Source organism: Salmo salar, chromosome 09, assembly GCF_965601325.2.
Source record: "Salmo salar chromosome 09, fSalSal1, whole genome shotgun sequence".
NCBI classification, from domain to species: Eukaryota; Metazoa; Chordata; class Actinopteri; order Salmoniformes; family Salmonidae; genus Salmo; species Salmo salar.
This window is the reverse complement of record NC_138299.1, coordinates 35024101-35045847: the sequence shown is the minus strand read 5'-3', so window position 1 is coordinate 35045847 and position 21747 is coordinate 35024101. Positions and strand designations below refer to the sequence as shown.

Genomic DNA, 21747 nt, shown 5'->3' with positions numbered 1-21747 from the left:
CGGTAATGTACATTAACATTCCTCAAGAGAGCAGCACTTCGTCCGCTTGTCGTATGAGGCTAGAACAACAACGTGTATATCAGCCTAGAAGACAAAAGTCCACCAACTTATTTAAAGAAGTGTAGCCGGTTATTCACGACGGGAAAGAAAACAATATACTTTGTCTATCATCCCGGACAGGAATTTACTGACAATCTGGTATTGGTGAATTGTGTATCAACGCCGTTGGATAAATCACTGGCGAAAAATCTCAAGCGGTCACTTTCTAGTGTGGAAACCTTTGGAGCCCCGAAAATACGTTTAGTTCAGGGCATCGACTCATTCGACTGTTCAGCACTTGGGATAAGTATATTTGTGGAAAATAGCCTCAAATTGTGAACCAGATGATGAAAAGATGACCATTTATCTTTGGATCATAGTCTTCTTGGCACAAAGTAGTAGAGCAATCCCTGGTAAGTTGGAAAAGTTATCCCTATACTGCAGGACACGGCTACGTTTCAATGTGTAATATATTATTTTATATTGTTACTCAGTACATTTGCGCGGTAAGCGTTTGTCAACACGTCGATTTTAGCCTTTTTCAAGGGTGGATGATAGTCTCGAGACACCGGTGTGTTGAACAACATTAGTGTAAGCAACAATCGTGGAATCGACGGTTCGCCTTCAAAGTAAGTCCCCTCTGAAACATGCAACCTGATAAAAATAGTGAAAACCATCCACAATTGGACTAGATGATAGTGCCAAACAAGGTTAGAATGTTATTACATAAATTCAACAAAAGACAATCATTTAGTTAATTTGACGAATATAAAATCTGTTTCTGTTTTATATTACTACTGCGTTGTTGGGAAAGAGCACTGCTGCAGCAGTGTGACATATATTTAACTATGTATATATTTATTGCATTATGGATGTATTATACTTCATAACGGCATTGGGGGCATACTTATGTTTCAGCCTTACCTATGGATTGTGCACCCATGAAATCTGCTTACTCAGTGACACCAACAGTCAATGTCCTGTCCACCACTATGTAGAGTTTACACAAATATTAGCTTCTTATTACAGGACATTGACTGTGATAAATCACCTTTCCAGTCAGTCTTTTGTGTATTGGACATTCAAATACCCCCATGAAATGTGGTATCAGTCTACTCCGTGACAACCCCACAACACCATAGCAGAGTTCAATTGGTGGCATTCTGAGTTGTAGTGATAATGTCAAGTCATCACAATGGGTCGCCATAGCAGTTGACATGGAGCATAGAGTGATTAATGTGACAACCGTAACATTAAGTTGTGGAATTATGGACTCCTTACAGCACGTGTTTTAAATGTAATGTGTATATAGATTTATTTAACTAGGCAAGTCGGCAAGACCCTGGGCCAATTTTGCACCGCCCTATGGGATTCCCAATCACAGCCGGTTGTGACACAGCCTGGATTTGAACCAGGGTGTATGTAGTGATGCCTCTAGCACTGAGATGCAGTGCCTTAGACCAACACGCCACTCGGGAGACCAATGACTGTCTACGGATTTTTGCTCCTCCCTTGTCCTTGATTGAAGAATTAAGGTCACTGATTAGTAAGGAACTCCCCTCACCTGGTTGTCTAGGTCTTCATTTAAAGGAAAAACCAGCAGACACTAGGCCCTCCATGGAATGAGTTTGACAGCCCTGCCTTACAGTAATACCAAATGGAGATTAATGGCATTCTGTACTGATTCCGCAAATAGCTGGCTGTGCAATACTTGGCATTGAATAGAGTTGTGATGGATATTGTCCTTGATTATGAATTCTGTCATAAAGAATTCAGTTGTGGTATCTACTGTATGTATGTTTGTTTTCCAAAGCAGTCGTTTCAGGGCAAAGCATTAATCAATTCTGCGACAAAGGAATGATAGACTGTTGGTTGTATGAGTTGACAAGATACATTCTGTCTGTGCCCTCGAGCAAGGCACTTAACCCTAATTGCTCCTGTAAGTCACTCTGGATAAGAGCGTCTGCTAAATGACTTTTCTGTCAACATTTTACATTTCAAAGTACTTGTTTAGAAAGCTCTAGCTGAGTGATATCATTTTATTCATTATACTTGTTGTGAAATTATTTTGAATTAATCCTTATTAATGAACTCATCTAATTAACTGTATGCTGTCACTGATTAGGTTGATACCCCATTTCATGAGTGCACAATCCATAGGTTAGCCTGTACAATGCAATATGAATGTCCAATACACACAATAGACTGACTGGGACAGTGATTTCCTACAGTCGAGTTCTGCAATAAGAGCTGAGATGCTAATATTTGTGTAAACTCTACATAATTGTGTTCTGTAGATGTCACTGAGTAGGTTGGTACCACATTTCATAAGTTAGGCATTACAGTGCATGTAAGTATGCCCACAATCGAATTCTGAAGTCTAATACCTTCACAATTTGATTTCAAGCTTGTTTTTTGATCGTCACGTGCACTAGTACTATAAAAATATATTTTTGGGGGTCAAAATAACGAATTATCTTTTGTTGAATTCCAACATTGTTTAGCATTCTATAATCCAATTGTGGCATGTTTTCATATTTTTTTTTATCCGTTTGCATCGGTTTCAATTGGGGACTTTTATTTTCAAGGCAAACCGCCAATTCCACTATTGTTGTTCACCACACAAGTACAAGGGACCACAGTAGAGAAGTTTTGCACAAAATTCAGTAGGATATTCTCAACCTTGTTCTCCAAAAATTATAATACTGAAGTCGGTCTGTTTCTTGTAACAATGTTTATCATAAGAGCAAAATAACCAGTTCAAACTGAGCACCTTTCTCACTGAGATTTGGTCCAATGTGGCTCTGTTGGTAGAGCATGGTGTTTGCAACACCAGGGTTGTGGGTTCGATTCCTATGGGGGACCTGTATGAAAATGTATGCACTCACTACTGTCTTTTGCTCTGGCTAAGAGCGTCTGCTAAATGACTAAAATGTAAAGGTCATTTCCCTTTTCCTTGTCCAGACCAGACCTTGGTCAAATACATAGTCAAGTATTTAAGGTGTGCTTGATTGATTTACACTTTTTGGGACTATTCCATTGGATCCAAATATGTATAAGTATTTTACATAGGCCCATGTATTTGAAGGCTTCCCCCAACCCCCTCTTATATAGCATTTGGGTAACAGGTCATTGGACTGGACATGTACTAATGAGACATTCATTACAGAGTGAAGGTGTGGGAGGATAGGGAGGCCTACAGGCTACATTTAGCTTGATTACATGGACACTCCCCTGCCTCTGAGCACTGCAGTATAATATGGTCATTGATATTACTTCTCTGGCCGTTGGTCTGTTGCAGGCAGCTAAACCCAGCAACAGCAGCTGTAGTGAGCTGCCACAGTGGAGAGCTTTCAGCACTCTACAGCCTTGTATGACGTCTGCTCTGTCTGCACCCAGGCTCAAGTCGGAGCATGCAGATACTCGGCCAAGATGCATGCAATGGCCCGAGCAACACAATGGAGACAAACCGTTCTAAAGACAAAAGACTCTTGCAAAAACAACTCTTTTTCAAATATCTTTGGAAAACCATTTTCATGTGTCACAATTTCTACTTCAACATTTTTTATGCCTGCACATTACAATAACTGAACAAACACCATTTTGTAGGCTACCTTTAAGGGGTATCTAGCTAGCTCTCCTGTAATGCTCACCGCTGCATATGTGTTGGAATCTGATGGAGCCTCAGATCCCGTCCATTATATTTTCTGAATGGCATTTAGAGAAGTGAAGAAGAAATGCCTAGGACTTAGGCTTTTAATGAATGACCCATTCAAGTCTCTGGTGACTCCTACCCCTTGACCTTTAGGACTCAGGTTTACCAAGAACCCCGCCAACCTCACGGTAACCCAGGGCAACATGGTTCGCCTGGGTTGTTCCATCGAGGGCCTGCGTGAGCCGGAGATCGTGTGGATGAAGGATGGGGAGAAGCTGTACAGTACAGACCAGATGTACATCCCACTGGAGCAACACCACTGGGAGACCTTCCACAGGTCAGTGCTTCAGTAGTCCTGACCTACTATTAAGTAGTGTTACCCTTACCACTTTATAGGCTGATTGGAAGATGTCCTCAGACCTTCCATCATATTCATCATAGCATCACATTTGTGTTGCATTTCACCAGAAATGATTGGGAAGCTGTCTTACAAAGCACAAGAAAACTAACCTTGGAGTGTTGCAAAGCACTTAGCTCACAACCCCTAGATCAGCTTCTCAAGAGGTCAGGTGTCCTGACAGTTCTTTACTATTTTGAGAGAAGGTGCTAGTACATTGAATCATTAAGCTAGAAAAACAACATAGTTTTTATCTTTAAACCATGTGGCTGCTTGCATTGCCTTTTACTCTTCAACATTCTTTGCCCTTGTGTAAATTCAAACTTAGATCAGTCTGCCTTAGATATGCTGTGGATGTTTGGAGGTACAAATACAGGGAATAGCCAACAGCATGTAGGCAGGCACGGTATGTTATGGTATGAGTTTGTTCAGTGTTATGACGAAACATGCAGTGTAATACCGTAAATAGAGTTAGTGATGCTGTCCCTGGCTTTGACTCAACATCAGACCTGGGTATTTGAAATGATTCACATAGTATTTGAACTCAGGTCTGCTCAACATGGCGGAACTGAACTTGTAGTTTTGGGTACTGGTGGTGGCGATGTGGGTGAGGCTTAATAATTGGCTTGGGGAGGCGTTGTCCCTGGCAGAAAGAGAAAAAAACCTGTAAATAACATGGCTGAAGTGGAGAGATGGGGGTCCACCCAGCAGGTAAACCAGGCCCCAAAGAGGGGCAGGCTGGATTGGAATGCATTCAGCTGCCTGTGACTGAGTGACCTAAAGCTTGGTGCAGACTGCTAGACCTAATGGTTAAGTGCACTTGCATTGTCAGTGGCAGCCATTTCTGTTAATCTCATGCACATGCGCTAGGCACTGAAGCTCAAAGATCTTCAGTTTGACCTCTCTGAAGTCTGAAACGTTTTTCTTTCTGTGTGCTAATGCTCATCACACAACAATGTCCTAGATACCACGGACATCCACCATATGCTGTGTCTAGTCTAGGGAACAAGAATGACATGATTGATAGAATGATTAATATCTATGGTCTAGTGACTAGTCCTTCATTGGTTGTTGATTGGAGTGGTGAGTTTGGATCCGATTGTTGTCAGAAGTGGGATACCATACACGGGTTAGGTGACAATGTCACAAACGATGCGTGCGCGTCGATGAGGCAGAAATCTGTGTGTTATGATTCTGGACAGTCAGATACAGTGGCAAGAAAAAGTATGTGAACCCTTTGGAATTACCTTGATTTCTGCATAAATTGGTCAGCAAATTTGATCTGATCATCATCTAAGTCACAACAATTGACAAACATAGTGTGCTTAAACTAATAACACACAAATTATTGTATTTGTCTTGTCTATATTGAATATAACATTTAAACATTCACAGTGTAGGTTGGAAAAAGTATGTGAACTCCTAGGCTAATGACTTCTCCAAAAGCTAATTGGAGTCAGGAGTCAGCTAACCTGGAGTCCAATCAATGAGACCAGATTGGAGATGTTGGTTAGAGCTGCCTTGCCCTATAAAAAACACTCACAAAATTTGAGTTTGCTATTCATAAGAAGCATTGCCTGATGTGAACCATGCCTCGAACAAAAGAGATCTCAGAAGAACTAAGATTAAGAATTGTTGACTTGCATGAAGTTGGAAAGGGTTACAAAAGTATCTCTTAGTCTTGATGTTCATCAGTCCACAGTAAGACAAATTGTCTATAAATGGAGAAAGTTCAGCACTGTTGCTACTCTCCCTAGGAGTGGCTGTCCTGCAAAGATGACTACAAAAGCACAGTGCAGAATGCTCAATGAGGTTAAGAAGAATCCTAGTGTCAGCTAAAGATTTACAGAAATCTCTGGAACATGCTAACATCTGTATTGACGAGTCTACAATGCGTAAAACACTAAACAAGAATGGTGTTCATGGGAAGACACCACGGAAGAAGCCACTGCTGTCCCAAAAAAAACATTTCTGCACGTCTGAAGTTCGCAAAAGTGTACCTGGATGTTCCACAGCGCTACTGGCAAAATATTATGTGGACAGATTAAACTAAAGTTGAGTTGTTTGGGAAAAAAAAAAAAAGACAGCATACCAACATCAAAACCTCATCCCAACTGTAAAGTATGGTGGAGGGAGCATAATGGTCTGGGGCTGCCTCAGGGCCTGGACAGCTTGCTATCATCGACGGAAAGATAAACTTGAGACTTCATCAAGACATTTTGCAGGAGAATATAAGGCTAGCTGTCTGCCAATTGAAGCTACACAGAAGTTGGGTGATGCAACAGGATGACAACCCGAAACACAGAAGTAAATCAACAACAGAATGGCTTCAACAGAAGAAAATACGCCTTATGGAGTGGCCCAGTCAGTCCTGACCTCAACCCGATTGGGATGCCCTCAAGAGAGCACTTCACACCAGACATCCCAAGGATATTGCTGAACTGAAACAATTTGGTAAAGAGGAATGGTCTAAAATTCCTCCTGACCGTTGTGCAGGTCTGATCCACAACTACAGAAAAAGTTTGGTTGAGGTTATTGGTGCCAAAGGAGGGTCAACCAGTTATTAAATCCAAGGGTTCACATACTTTTTCTTACCACTGTAGCTAGCAACAATGACGACAACAAGCTTCCTTATGGGTAATGGTAGGTGGCTTGTTTCAGCTCATTGTATCTTGTTATTGATACCATGTTTTGAGGTGTTTTGACTCATGTCTAGCTAGCTAATCAACAATTGTAATAATGTATTTGAGAGACAAGTGCTCATTGTGCAAACGTATGAATGTTTTCAATAAAGATTTGGAGAGAAAATATACTGGTTTACAAGTTGTCAACAATCCTTTGATTCTAAGCAAACCCCGCCTGTTTTGCTCCACAGTTGCGCATGCATCGATTTTGTTGCTAAACAACTGACCGATCTATGAGTGAGTAGGACCTGTCAATGCAGGCAATGGTTTCCTGAGTGACTCCTAATACAAATACACAGTGTAGTCCTGCTGAGTGAAATTTTCCCCAAGCTAGTTTATTGCTCCAATTAGTTATTGTCCTACTTCCAGTATTTAAAGTACTTAAGTCGTTTTATGGGTATGTTTTACTTAAGTAGTACTTTAAAGTATCTGAAATCTACTTTACTATTTATATTTTTGACTACTTTCACTTCACTACATTCCTAAAGAAAATGATGTACTTTTTACATACATTCTCCCTGACACCCAAAAGTAGTCGTTACATTTTGAATGCTCAGCAGGACAGCAAAATGGTCCAATTCACGCACTTATCAAGAGAACATCGCTAGTCATCCCTACTGCCTCCGATCTGGAGGACTCATTAAACACAAATGCTTAGTTTGTAAATTATGTCTGAGTGATGGTGTGCTCCTGACTATCCTTACATTAAAAGAAAAAGTATGTCTGGTTTACTTTATGGAATTTGAGATTTGTTACTTAAGTATATTTTAGCAATTACATTTACTTTTGATACTCAAATATATTTCAAACCAAATACTTTGACTTTTACTCAAGTAGTATTTTACTGGGTGACTTAACTTTTACATGAGTCATTTTCTATTATCTTTTACTCAAGTATGACAATTGGGTACTTTTTCCACAACCGCCTACTTCATCTCTCCTCCAGGGGTTCTTTATCTTTATTGTTATATTGTCAATTTTTCTTCTGCTACCCAGTTATATGTAATGGGCTTTTACCTCCATTCAGCCTAGTGGGTTTCCCCTCATCTATCAGTTCTAATCCACATCTTTTTAGGAGAGGTGTTTTTGGGCGTGCTCAGGGAATAATTTGGTTTATAGAATTACTACATCATTTTTAAATGTGATTTCTTTTTTTTGCATCATGTTAAGTACTAGGGGAATCGCTGAGTGTGTCTGTCTGTCCGGGTGGTTTCAGTGTGAAGTCTGTCCAGCAGCAGGATGCAGGGAAGTACTGGTGTGAGGTAGAGTTCCGAGGCTCGACCATCTCTTCGGAGCCCGCCTGGATAACAGTAGAGGGTAAATCAATCAATACGTTGAAATCAATAAATGTTGTCCTGTCTCTTTCTTTCAACACAACGGCCTTTTTTTTTTTTTCCAATAACATGATAAAATGTATTATCCTGATATCGTGGTCATACTTTCTGGTTCTTTCTCAAGGTGTCCCCCACTTTACACTTGAGCCCCAAGACGTAGCTACGATCCCTGGCGTGCCCTTTAACCTGACGTGTACTGCTGTGGGTCCCCCGGGCCCGGTGGAGGTGCTGTGGTGGCTGGGAGGAGTACAGGAGGGAGACGTCACTTCCTCTCCATCTGTACTCCATGTTAACGGTAAGTCTCTACCAGGGCTGTTATTCAATCTTTCCTTGATTCCTTGCATCATCTCCTCTCACCTTCTCAAAATGCATTGTGGGAGATCTGAGGTTCCTCCCCTCAGGCCCTCTCCTCCAATGAGAAGGTTTTTAGGAGGTGGTGAAGAGTGATGATTTGACTACTGAGCAAGATCCTATTTCTGCTGCTTCTCCCCTCCCTCTGGCTGGTTAAATCAACAGTGATATGATGAATCATAAGAATGAGTCAGATCAGAGTGTGTCATTTTCACATACTGTAAGTTCAATAAGGTGGACTGCCGTCTATCTGTTGTAAGAGTGCCATTAGTCATTACAAGGAATGGATTATAGATTTATAGCATTCTCACTGGTCCTTGAGCTCTGCCCATGAGTTGGAAATAGAACTGTTTGAATGCTAGAACTAAGCCAAAGGTTATTCTCAATGGGTGGAAGGCTACTGAAGGGCTGTCTTGCTCTTTCTTGCTTTGTCACGAAGGGTGTAGCCCAAGGCTCAATCCTAGGCCCCACACTCTTCTCAATTTACATCAACAAATAGCTCAGGCAGTAGGAAGCTCTCTCATCCAATTATATGCAGATGATACAGTCTTATACTCAGCTGGCCCCTCCCTGGATTTTATGTTAAACACTCTACAACAAAGCTTTCTTAGTGTCAAACAAGCTTTCTCTGTACTGAACCTTGTTCTGAACACCTCCAAAACAAAGGTGGTTTGGTAAGAAGAATGCCCCTCTCCCCACAGGTGTTATTACTACCTCTGAGGGTTTAGAGCTTGAGGTAGTTACCTCATACAAGTACTTGGGAGTATGGTACACTGTCCTTCTCTCAGCACATATCAAAGCTTCAGGTTTAAGTTAAATCTAGACTTGGTTTCCTCTATCGTAATTGCTCCTCTTTCACCCCAGCTACCAAACGAACCCTGATTCAGATGACCATCCTACCCATGCTAGATTGGAGAGACATAATTTATAGATCGGCAGGGAAGGGTGCTCTCGAGCGGCTAGATGTTCTTTACCATTCGGCCATCAGATCTGCCACCAATGCTCCTTATCGGACACATCACTGCACTCTATACTCCTCTGTAAACTGGTCATCTCTGTATACCCGTCACAAGACCCACTGGTTGATGCTTATTTATAAAACCCTCTTAGGCCACACTCCCAGCTATCTGAGATACAGTTGAAGTTTACATACACTTAGGTTGGAGTCATTAAAGCTCGTTTTTCAACCACTCCACAAATTTCTTGTTAACAAACTATAGTTTTGGCAAGTCGGTTAGGACATCTACTTTGTGCATGACACAAGTAATTTTTCCAACAATTATTTACAGACAGATTATTTCACTTATAATTCACTGTATCACAATTCCAATGGGTCAGAAGTTTACATACACTAAGTTGACTGTGCCTTTAAACAGCTTGGAAAATTCCAGAAAATGTCCTGACTTTAGAAGCTTCTGATAGGCTAATTGATATCATTTGAGTCAATTGGAGGTGTACCTTTGGAGGTGTACCTGAGGTGTACCTGTGGAAGCATGTGCGAGCAAGGAGGCCTACAAACCTGACTTAGTCACACCAGCTCTGTCGGGAGGAATGGGCTAACATTCACCCAATTTATTGTGGGAAGCTTGTGGAAGGCTACCTGAAACGTTTGACCCAAGTTAAACAATTTAAAGGCAATGCTACCATATACTAATTGAGTGTATGTAAACTTCTGACCCACTGGGAATGTGATGAAAGAAATAAAAGCTGAAATATGTGAAAGGACAAATGTCTTGACCTGAGATTGGAAATGTGTTGTAATTGGTTGAAAACACATAAGTGTACAAGTTTTTTTTGTTTTTTTTGACACAAGCCAGTCCTCTGTCACATCCCATCCACAGAAGTAAATTGACTGGATTTGTCATTAGTTGTCTGTTTATTCCGTTCTCGTGATATGCAAGATTTTCATGTTAGTGTCTCTCTTCTTTAATTTGTCCTTTATGTTGAGCTGGTTCTGTTTCAGTAATAAGGAGCCTCCTACAATCTGCCATGTAACTGGACCTGCCTGGCCCTTTCATCTCATTCATCGCAAACAACACTGCTGACCAGAACCTCTCATTATAAGGTTGTGTCCCAAATGGAATCCTATTCCCAATGTAGTGCACTACTTTTGGCCAGGGCCCATAAGACTCTGGTCAAATGTAGTGCATTATATAGGAAAAAGGGTTCCATTTGGGCGCATACAAATAATTTGCTGCTAAGTGCCTACTCTGAGTCAGGAATGCGGCAGCCATATAGTCAACTTAACAGGCTTTGATGTTTTCCTATCTGACTCCGAGACTGATGTTTCCCTGGAATGTGAGAGTAACCAGAAACGTTTCAGCCCAGCTGATGGTTCTCTGTTATGACTCTGACATGTTTTTTTGTGATTGTCAGTCAGTTGATGAATAACCAGGCAGTGTCCCACAGTGCCTGGTAGTAATCACTGTACAGTACACACAAACACCCGCCTTTCTGTAAACATATTTGTCATGAAGGATTAGCCCAAGGACATGTATTTAATGGAGGGATACAACAGGCTTATCAAGACAGTTTAGGAGTTATTCATTGTGCTTGCCTTGTTTCCTTGTGTAGTTTCAGTAGCTGGTTTGTTCAAATTGGTAGTGCCAAAATCTCTTTGATCCTTATGAGCCAAGTGTACTACAAATACTCACAGCACTTCATATACAGTACTCCACTCTGGTATGCATTGCCTACTGTCCAGTGTGTGAGAATTGCTCATTTACATTGGAGAAAGACTGTTGGTCAGGCATGATTGCAGGGGACTGGTTTAACACTCTCTGTTGGCATAAACTGGCAGCTTACCTTTTAAAAGGGCTCTGGCATGCTGTTGAGTACACCACATGAGTGCACCATGTCTCCCTCCTCTGTTCCCTGTAGGTGTTAATAACAGCATCAAGTTCTACTGTGAAGCCAAGAATGCCAGAGGTATCTCAGTATCTCGAACAGGCACTGTGCACATTAAAGGTGAGAAATTCATGAATCATGAGTGTGACTAAGTCATTTTTTCAGATTAGAATACGCTGCCTGATGAAGACCAATGCACGTTACAGTATGCTGTTGTAATTTATCTAGGCTTATCGGCCTCTAGTCCAGCTTCTGTTCAGAGTTGGATGTTTGTAAATCTAAAACCCTTATTTTATTGACTGCAGTCCTCCCAGCAGCCCCTAAAGGTGTGCAGGTGGTCCACATGGTGGAGGACAATGTCACGCTGGCCTGGAGCCCTGGCTTCACTGGACACTCTGACCTGTCAGCCTGCACCATCCAGGTACAGTAACTAAGACTGAACCAACATGACTGAGATGTCCTATGTCAGTACTAAATTCATATAACAAAGAACCCCTTGACCTAATTCTTACATTTAGATTTTCAATAAAGCTACCATAATATGCAGTGGATAAATTAGTTGTTATTACGAAATGTGGTGGATGTTGTCAGTGCTACTTTAAGATGGGAGTGACAACCATCAGAATTCCATTAAAGCCTTGGATGAATGTTTGGCCTAGACTGAGATAATGAAAACCACATACCCGTTCTTTTAAAATGAGACACCCTGAGTATTTAGACCTCGGTTTCAATATTGGAATGAAAGAATTTGGCAATGGAAACATGACCATTTTTAAAGAGATACTTTGAGATTTTGGCAACGAGGCCCTTTATCTACTTCCCCAGAGTCAGATGGACTCATGGATACCATTCTTATGTCTCTGTGTGCAGTATGAAGGAATTTAGAGGTAGTTTTGCCAGCTAATGCTAAACTACCGCTAACTTCCTTCATACCTTTTACAGATGTCTAAGAACTCTGGGAGGAAGGTGGAAGTTCGAGACCAGCGTGTGAAGGTTCCACCGTTCCAACAGATCCTCAGTGGGCTGAGCTGCTACTCCAACTACAGCGTTAGAGTGTGCTGTGACAATGAGGTGGGGACATCCCCGTTCTCTGGATGGCTGGACTTTCAGACACCAGAAGCAGGTGTGCATCCAGTCACTAGAATAGATGATGACATATCTGGGGCTGAACAGGGCTGAGTTCCAAATGGCACCCTATTCCTATGTGCCCTGGTCAAAAGTAGTGCCATTTGGGACTTAGTCCTTTTGTTCATCAACAGTTGTTTTTGTTGTTGTCATTTTCTACCAACTGCACTCACATCACCAGCTGGACATCAATAGCATGTGACGATCCATGCAACAGTATGGCGAGTAGCAACCTTTTCACAATGGGAACATAATGAATCTCTGTGTTTGTGGCCCTCTGTGTCTCACAGTCCCACGGACAACCTTTCAAAGTTGTTACTCTGTCAAAGTAAACATGAAACATTTAGAGGTGGTTAAGCGGACACAGATTAACCCTAATCCTGGACCAAAAAGAATTTGAAGGAGATTCTATTGAGTTGTCTTTTTAGTCTAGGACTAGCATTAGCTTAATCTTTGTCTGGGAATCCACCCCATAATGTTCATATAGGATACGGTCTAAGTTGATATGCAGTTTTAAATGAGGGTTGTAAAGATAAGTGGTACAGGCGGCTGAGTTTAGAGGTGATCATGGGAGCTAGTCTGAGGGGAGCAGTGGAGTGGGGGTTTCTGGTGGCGACCTTGTTTGTATGTTTGTAAACTGCCAGTGCTGGACACAGGCCAGTGGATTCCAGTCCCACTTGTACAATGAACCATTGTGCATGCCCTCAATCCATATCAATGTGCTGCAGTGCTGAACTAAACCCTGTTGTCTCATTGTCGACACACACTGGTCAAGGAGGCCACTGCAGGAATGATTGGGTCTCATTTTAGGGTGACCTGAAGCCGGCCTCAATTTGCTTCAGGATTATCTACTTCCCCAGAGTCAGATGAACTTGTGGATACCATTTTTATGTCTCTGTGTGCAGTATGAAGGAAGTTAGAAGTAGTTTCGCAAGCTATTGCTAACTAGCAATGACTGGAAGTCTATGGATATCTACTAGCATGATAGCAGATATCCATAGATTTCCAGTAAATACCCATAAACTTAGTCATTGCGCTAAAGCTAGTTAGCATTGGCTCGCAAAACTACCTCGAACTTCCTTCATACTGGACACAGAGACATACATTTTTTTTAATCCACGAGTTCATCTGACTGCTGGAGTAGATAAAGGGCCTCATTGCCAAAATCCCGAAGTATACCTTAATCTTGGCCCTTTACCTTATATCCGATTCAGTGTGTTTAATAGTCACATGTACAGGGTTGCAGGTGTGATTGGAGGGTACAATGAAAATCTTAGGCTCCGAGCTCCAACATGCAGGACTAAGTTAAATAAAATAATGTTTTTTTTTAAAGACAATCTGTAGCAGCGATGAATAAATAAATGTCCAAATGTTTGCAGATGTGGAAGCAATACTGCTTATACCTATCCAGACCCTTTAGATCTGTTAACGTTTTTAAGGATTAGGACCAAGGGAGTGATCACAGCATGGACATATACAATGGCAACCCCTTATTGTTCTTTGATGAAATGTAAAGTATTGTCATGACATTGTCCCTGTGTCTTCTTTCTTCCTAGTGCCCTCTGCTGCCCCCCGGAACCTGACCTTTGAACTAACTGAACAGCAGCTGTCCCTAAACTGGGCGAGCTTGGACGACAAGGAGCTGCAGGGGAAACTGATGGCCTACAAAGTCCAGTGGAACCTGGGAGGAGAGGGACAGGTTCAGACCCATACACCTGTACACACTCAAGAAATCTAGTATACACCTCAGATGGTAGCAAAGCTGCAGGAAGAAAATAGTCTCTGGCTGTGCAGTCAATGCACATTTCAGTAATTTAATATGCCAAATTCTCAGTCACGGTAGACATTGGTCAGTGAAGCATATAATAACCACAGCCAACCGACACCAGTCTTCAGCTGCTGTCAACAATCTACTACTTCTTATTCATTACAATCCCTATGTTTCTGTTATTATGGAATGTGGTACATTACAGAATGACTACGTTCACAATCCTATGTTCATACCAGAAGTTGCTATGGCCATACTAGGGGTTTAGTTGTTTTTAATATGGACATTGCTATAGAAAATGGTTCAAAAGTATTTTTACTCTCCTTTCTATGACTCCCAATCTGTCAGGTGTTCAGGTGAAATATCTAAACCCTTTGAGCTAGCTACATGTGTTCTTTTTCTTGGCCACTAGAATTGTATAATGACCATACAGTGCCTCCAGAAAGTATTCACACCAAGATGTATTGTCACTGGCCTAGACACACAGTACCCCATAATGTCAAAGTGGAAATACATTTTTGAAAATGTTACACATTCATTAAAAATAAAGCTGAAATGTCTTGTATCAATAAGTATTCAACCCTTTTATTATGGCAACACTAAATACGTTCAGGAGTAGAAATGTGCTTAACAAGTCACATAAGTTGCATGGACTCACTCCATGTCATGATATTTGAATGACTACCTCATCTCTGTACCCCACACATACAATTACCACAAAGACCAGGGATAAGGGCACCTATTGGTAGATGGGTTAAAAAAAAATAATAAAGAAGACATTGAATATCCCTTTGAGCATGGTGAAGTTATTAACTACACTTTGGATGGTGTATCAATACACCCAGTCACTACAAAGATACAAGCGTCCTTCCTAACTCAATTGCTGGAGAGGAAAGAAACCACTCAGGGATTTCACCATGATGCCAAAACATTTATTACAGTTTATTAATGGCTGTGATAGGAGAATTGAGGATGGATCAACAACATTATAGTTACTCCACAATACTAACCTAATTGACAGAGTGAAAATAAGGAAGTCTGTACACAATACAAATATTCCAAAACAAGCATCTAGTTTGCAACAAGGCATTAAAGTAATATTGAAAAAAATGTGGCAAAGCAATTCACTTTTCCTCCTGAATACAAAGTGTTATATTTGGGGCAAATACAACACATTACTGAGTACCACTCTCCATATTTTCAAGCGTATCTTATATGATTGTAATCGTTAAGAACTGGGCAGTTTATTAGGATATAAAATAAATGTAATGGAGCTAAGCACAGGCTAAATCCTAGAGGAAAACCTACTTCAGCCTGCTTTCCACCAGACACTGGGAGATTAATTCACCTTTCAGCAGGACAATAATCTAAAACACAAGGCCAAATCTACACTGGAGTTTCTTACCAAGAATGGGAATGTTCCTGAGTTGCCGAGTTACAGTTTTGATTTAAATCTACTTTAAATATATGGCAAGACCTGAAAATGGTTGTCTAGCAATGATTGACAGTGCTTAAAGAATAACGAGCAAATGTTGCACAATCCAGGTGTGGAAAGCTCTTAGAGACTTACCCAGGAAGACTCACAGCTGTAATCGCTGCCAAAGGTGCTTCTACAAACTATTGACTCAGGGATGTGAACACTTATGTAAATTAGATATTTATGTATTTAATTTTCAACAAAAAAAAATCAAAATTCGAGGAACATGTTTGAATTCAGGCTGTAACACAACCAAAATATGAAATAAGTCAAGGGGTATTAATAAGGATCGGACCCTTTTTTTTTCAATTTTCGCCTAAAATGATATACCCAAATCTAACTGCCTGTAGCTCAGAAGCAAGGATATGCATATTCTTGATACCATTTGAAAGGAAAAACTTTGAAGTTTGAACTTAATGTAGAAGAATATAACACATTAGATCTGGTGAAAGATAATACAAAGAAACATATTTTTGTTTTTTGTACCATCTTTGAAATGCAAGAGAAATGCCATAATGTATTATTCCAGCCCAGGCACAATTTAGATTTTGGCCACTAGATGGCAGTGTATGTGCAAAGTTTTAGACTGATCCAATGAACCATTGTATATCTGTTCAAAATGTTGTATCAAGATGGCCCAAATGTGCCTAATTGGTTTATTAATACATTTTCAAGTTCATAATTGTGCACTCTCCTCAAACAATAGCACGGTATTCTTTCACTGTAATAGCTACTGTAAATTGGACAGTGTGGTTAGATTAACAACAATTTAAGATTTCTGCCCATATCAGATATGGGCAGACGTCCTGGGAAATGTTCTTGTTACTTACAACCTCATGCTAATCACATTAGCTCAACCGTCCCGCGGCGGGGACACTGATTTAATACTTTCTGAAGGTACTATATAAGGATTAACTCAAAAGGTAAACAGCAACATCTAACGTTATGAGACTTCAGTGACACAGTGCCCTTAAAGATCATGAGCATTTGTGTTGCTGAAATTGTAACACCAAATTAATCTGCAAAATGTATTCCAAGTCATCTTGCATGGTCTTCAATGTAATCTTCTCTCATAATGGAGAGAATAAAAATTTTTATTAATTAAAAGGTCACATTCATAATTTGTTCCTGTGGTGCCAAAGCATAATGTGTGTCTCTGTGATAAAAGGCTAGCACTTACTTGGATCTAATTTGCAATGGAAGCTTTGTTTTTAAGTTTCTTAAACTCAAAGCAATATGTCTTAATAGAACACACATTGACATACGTTTTGGTTGTTGTGTTCCAGGAGGCGTTGCTCTTTAAAGAGAATATGGCCCACCTGTCTGGTGGAGGTCGTTTCTTCAACGCCACCTTCCAGGTGTCGGCGTGTACAGTGGCCGGCTGTGGGCCCTGGAGCCAGCCCGTACTGGTCATGCCCGCCTCAGGTCAGTGAGCCCTTCTGTCACTCAGCCACTATCAGTCCCTCTGTCACCGCTGGCTGTGTACACTTGACACTTACATGCGACTTCTACTATCAAAATATGAAGATCGCATTGAAAAGACAAACAAGTCACATTGTGGTCGGATTGTGTTCTGGCTGACCACTTCAGGTGGTCAGGGACACATTGCGGGTGGATTTCTCCTCAGTCTGGACGCAATCAGGCTACAGAAAGTGCATACAGTGGGAAACATCATCAGCACTTCACCAACACAAGTCTCCTGAAAACTTGTGTTTTGGAAGCGAAAGGCACCATTTTCTTCATTAAACATTGGAGAAAATACATTCCTAGCATGTGAGGAACGTGTTTCCTGGCTTCATAAATGCTAGCTAATTAGGGAAAAAATATATGTTTGGCTAGGGTTATGCTAACCTGTTTGCAATCCCTTTAGCTTTGCTGGCTGGCTACAGAGGTTAGTTAGCTATAGTAGATGGCTACTGCCATCAAGTTGTTGTGTTATCAAATTTAGCCTTTTCCACCGTTTGCATACTGGCATTTCAATATAAGCTAGAAAAAGGGAATCCGGACACATTTAAATGTAGGTGTAGACGTATACGGGAATTCCATTATCATAACTCTATGATCAGAATACAATCTGTATGAACTGTCGAGTCTAAAAACGGCCTCCGTCACTATCCACTATTTGTCCCTCTGTCACTATTATGTCCTCTGTCACTATCCACTAGTAGTCTAGTTGTTTTGAAACCTATGCTCCAAATTTGAAGGTGACACGGCTTTGTGTTGTATGTAAAGCTAGTTTGTTATACTGTGTGTGTGTTTATGTTCCACAAAGCAGTGGCAGCCCAGACTCAGAGAGGCCATATGTGGGTGGGTCTGTTGCTGGGCCTGCTGGTGGCCACCATGGTAGGGCTTCTCCTGACAGTCCTAGTGCACCGCAGAGGGAAGGAAACACAGTTTGGGTAGGCTATGATTGTCTCTCTCTACTAGAATACAGCCATTCATACTGTATATATCTGTAGACATTTTTTGGGTGAGAAGGATTTATATGGGCTGAAAGCAGCGCACCACCCCCTTCACATACAGGCAGATTTTTCTGCATTATATACCAGAATCCGAGGCATTGTTTGAATACTTTGACAGCATCCTTCTTCACTTTTTTCTTCTGAGCTGACATGATTGGATCAGATTCCCTTCAACAATGTTTTGGTCTGATCGGTGGAATATCTCTAGGAAGGGAGGAAGGATGCATTTTAAAAGTATTTGAACACAGGGGCAATGTATCTACAAGGTTACAACACCAACATAAAGATGGGATAACAGGGCTCTGCTTGTCCTTGCAGGTCTGTGTTCAAGCCACCGGGGACTGAGAGCACGGTCTCCTTCACTGCAGCCAGGTCATTCAACAGGACCTGCTCTGAGCTCCCAGAATCCACCTGTAAGTAAAGTCAGTCATGTTTGGCTCGTAGACTCCACAAATAAATGTTTCTCTATTGACACATAGGGCACAAGCACTACAGTGCGGGTTGCATCCTAAATGGCACACTATTCCCTATATAGTGCACTACTTTTGACCAGAACCTTTTGGGCCCACTACATAGGCAAAAAGGTGCCTCTATTGACCCGTACTGTAGTGGACCTGGGTTGTGAATAAGGAATTGTATCTCTGTCTTCCACCAGTGGACAGCTTGGGTATCAACGACGATCTAAAGGCCAAGCTTCAAGACGTTCTGATCCCAGAAAGGCTACTGACCCTCGGACACATCTTGGGAAAAGGTTGGTGGGACATCCTCTGTTATTTTCACTTAGCTGTGCTCAACAGATAAAGTACATTTAGATAGAAAACCTTTACAATGTATTGTTTGATGCTGCAATGTGCAAAATCAAATCAGTTTATTGGTCGCGTACATAGATTTACAGATGTTATTGCAGGTGCAGCGAAATGCTTGTTTTCTAGCTCCAACAGTGTAGTAATATCTAGCAGTAATATAATACCCTCACACCCACAGTGACCATGCGTACATTTCCCAACCAGAAACAACAGATTACAGGAAACATCTGCACTGAGCTAAAGCTGTCACTTTCAATGAGTGGGACACTAATCCGGACGCTTATAAGAAATCTCGCTATGCCCTTTGACGAACCATCAAACAGACAAAGTGTCAATACAGGATCAAGATTGAGTCTTACTACACTAGCTCTGACGTTCGTCGTATGTAGCAGAGCTTGCAAACTATCAAGGATTGCAAAGAGAAACCCAGCTGCGAGCTGTCGAGTGACGCGAGCCTACCAGTCCAGCTAAATACGTTCTATGTGCGCATCGAGGCTAGGAACACTGAACTATGCATGAGTGCATCAGCTATTCCAGACGACGGTGATCACCCTCTCCGTAGCCGATGTATGACCTTTAAACAGGTTAACATTCACAGGGCCATCCGGATTACCAGGACAAGTACTCAGAGCATGCACAGACCAACTGGCAAGTGTCTTCACCGACATTATCAACCTCTCCCTGTCCAAGTCTGTAATACCAACATGTTTTAAGCAGACCACCATAGTCCCTGTGCCCAAGAACACCAAAGTAACCTGCCTAAATGACTACTAACTTGTAGCACTCACGTCTGTAGCCATGAAATGGTTTGAAAGGCTGGTCATGGCTCATATGAACACCATTATCCCAGACACACTGGACCCACTCCAATTCGCATACCGCCCCAACAGATCCACAGATTATGCAATCTCTATTGCACTCCACACAGCCCTTTCCCACCTGGACAAAAGGAACACCTACGTGAGAATGCTGTTCATTGACTACAGCTCAGTGTTCAAGCTCATCACTAAGCTAAGCACCCTGGGACTAAACACTTCACTCTGCAACTGAATAATGGCCTTCCTGACAGACCGCACCCAGGTGGTGAGGGTAGGCAACAACACATCTGCCACGCTGACCCTAAACACAGGGGCCCCTCAGGGGTGCGTGTTCCAACACCATCATTAAGTTTGCAGAAGACACGATGGTGGTAGGCCTGATCATCGACAACGATGAGACAGACTACAGGGAGGGTGTCAGAGACAAGTGCCAGGACATCAACCTCTCCCTCAACGTCAGCAAGACAAAGGAGCTACAGGAAAAGGAGGGCTGAGCACGCCTCCATCCACATCGACAGGGCTGTTGTGGAACATGACGAGAGCTTCAAGTTCCTCGTTGTCCATATCACAAAGGAACTTGGTCCACGCACATCAACACAGTTGTTAAGAGGGCACGGCAATGCCTCTTCCCTCTCAGCAGGCTGAAGATATTCAGCATGGGCCCGAAGCCACTCCTGCGTGGTCTTGGCTGTGTGCTTAGGATCGTTGTCTTGTTGGAAGCTGAACCTTCGCCCCAGTCTGAGGTCCTGAGCACTGGAGCAGGTTTTCATCAAGGATCTCTCTGTACTTTGCTCCGTTCATCTTTCCCTCGATCCTGACTAATCTCCAAGTCCCTGCCGCTGAAAAACATCCCCACAGCATGTTGCTTCCACCACCATGCTTCACTGTAGGGACGGTGCCAGGATTCCTCCAGATGTGACGCTTGACATTCAGGCCAAAGAGTTCATCAGGCCAGCGAATCTTGTTCATCATGGTCTGAGAGTCTTTAGGTGCCTTTTGGCAAACTCCAAGCAGGCTGTCATGTGCCTTTTACTGACGAGTGGCTTCCGTCTGGCTACTGTACCATACAGGCCTGATTGGTGGTGCTGCAGAAATGGTTGTCCTTCTGGAAGGTTCTCCCATCTCCACAGAGGAACTCTAGAGCTCTGTCAGAGTGACCATTGGGTTCTTGGTCACCTCCCTGACCAAGGCCCTTCTCCCCCGATTGCTCAGTATGGCCGGGTGGCCAGCTCTATGAAGAGTCTTGGTGGTTCCAAACTTATTCAATTTAAGAATGATGGAGGCTACTGTGTTCTTGGGGACCTTCAATGCTGCAATCAAAATGTTTTTGGTACCCTTCCCCAGATCTGTGCCTCGACACAATCCTGTCTCGGAGCTCTACGGACAATTCCTTCGACCTCATGACTTGGTTTTTGCTCTGACATGCACTGTCAACTGTGGGACCTTATATAGACAGGTGTGTGCCTTTTCAAATCATGTCCAATCAATTAAATTTACCACAGGTGGACTCCAATCAAGTTGTAGAAAGGATGATCAATGGAAACAGGATGCACCTGAGCTCAATTTCAAGTCTCATAGCAAAGGGTCTGAATATTTATGTAAATAAGTTTATTTTGAATACATTTGCAACAATTTCTAAAAACCTGTTTTTGCTTTGTCATTGTGGGGTATTTTGTGTAGATTGAGGGGGAAAAATGTAATCCATTTCAGAATAAGGCTGTAACGTAACAAAGTGGAAAAAGTCAATGGGTCTGAATACTTTCCGAATGCACTGTATAGTACATATCTACCTCAGCTACCGCCGACCCTTGCACATGGACTTGGTACTGGTAACCAGTGTATATAACCAAGTTACTGTGTATTTATTCCTGGTTATTTTTCTATTTATTCCTCATTATTATAATTTTTCACTTTCTATTTTTTCTCTCTGCATTGTTGGGAAGGGCAAGCATTTCACTGTTGGTCTACACCTGTTTACGAAGCA

The 21747-nt window shown here is 41.8% G+C and overlaps 1 protein-coding gene across 2 annotated transcripts in view; it reads left to right on the top strand.

Annotated features, from left to right (window-relative positions):
• Window positions 1-6: 6 nt before the first annotated feature.
• LOC106611249 (tyrosine-protein kinase receptor TYRO3) overlaps window positions 7-21747 on the top strand; it is a 31917-nt gene continuing 10176 nt past the window's right edge. Inside the window, exons 1-12 of one of the 2 annotated variants that reach the window (XM_014211260.3) lie at window positions 7-452; window positions 3848-4031; window positions 7992-8092; window positions 8234-8404; window positions 11341-11427; window positions 11613-11728; window positions 12250-12430; window positions 13989-14131; window positions 16964-17102; window positions 17953-18076; window positions 18458-18552; window positions 18795-18890. In XM_014211260.3, coding sequence (XP_014066735.1) covers window positions 395-452; window positions 3848-4031; window positions 7992-8092; window positions 8234-8404; window positions 11341-11427; window positions 11613-11728; window positions 12250-12430; window positions 13989-14131; window positions 16964-17102; window positions 17953-18076; window positions 18458-18552; window positions 18795-18890 — 1495 coding nt within the window. In that variant the 5' untranslated portion in view covers window positions 7-394. Of the gene's footprint in view, window positions 453-3847; window positions 4032-7991; window positions 8093-8233; window positions 8405-11340; window positions 11428-11612; window positions 11729-12249; window positions 12431-13988; window positions 14132-16963; window positions 17103-17949; window positions 18077-18457; window positions 18553-18794; window positions 18891-21747 lie in introns of both variants that reach the window. The other variant, XM_014211259.3, reaches the window with a different exon arrangement.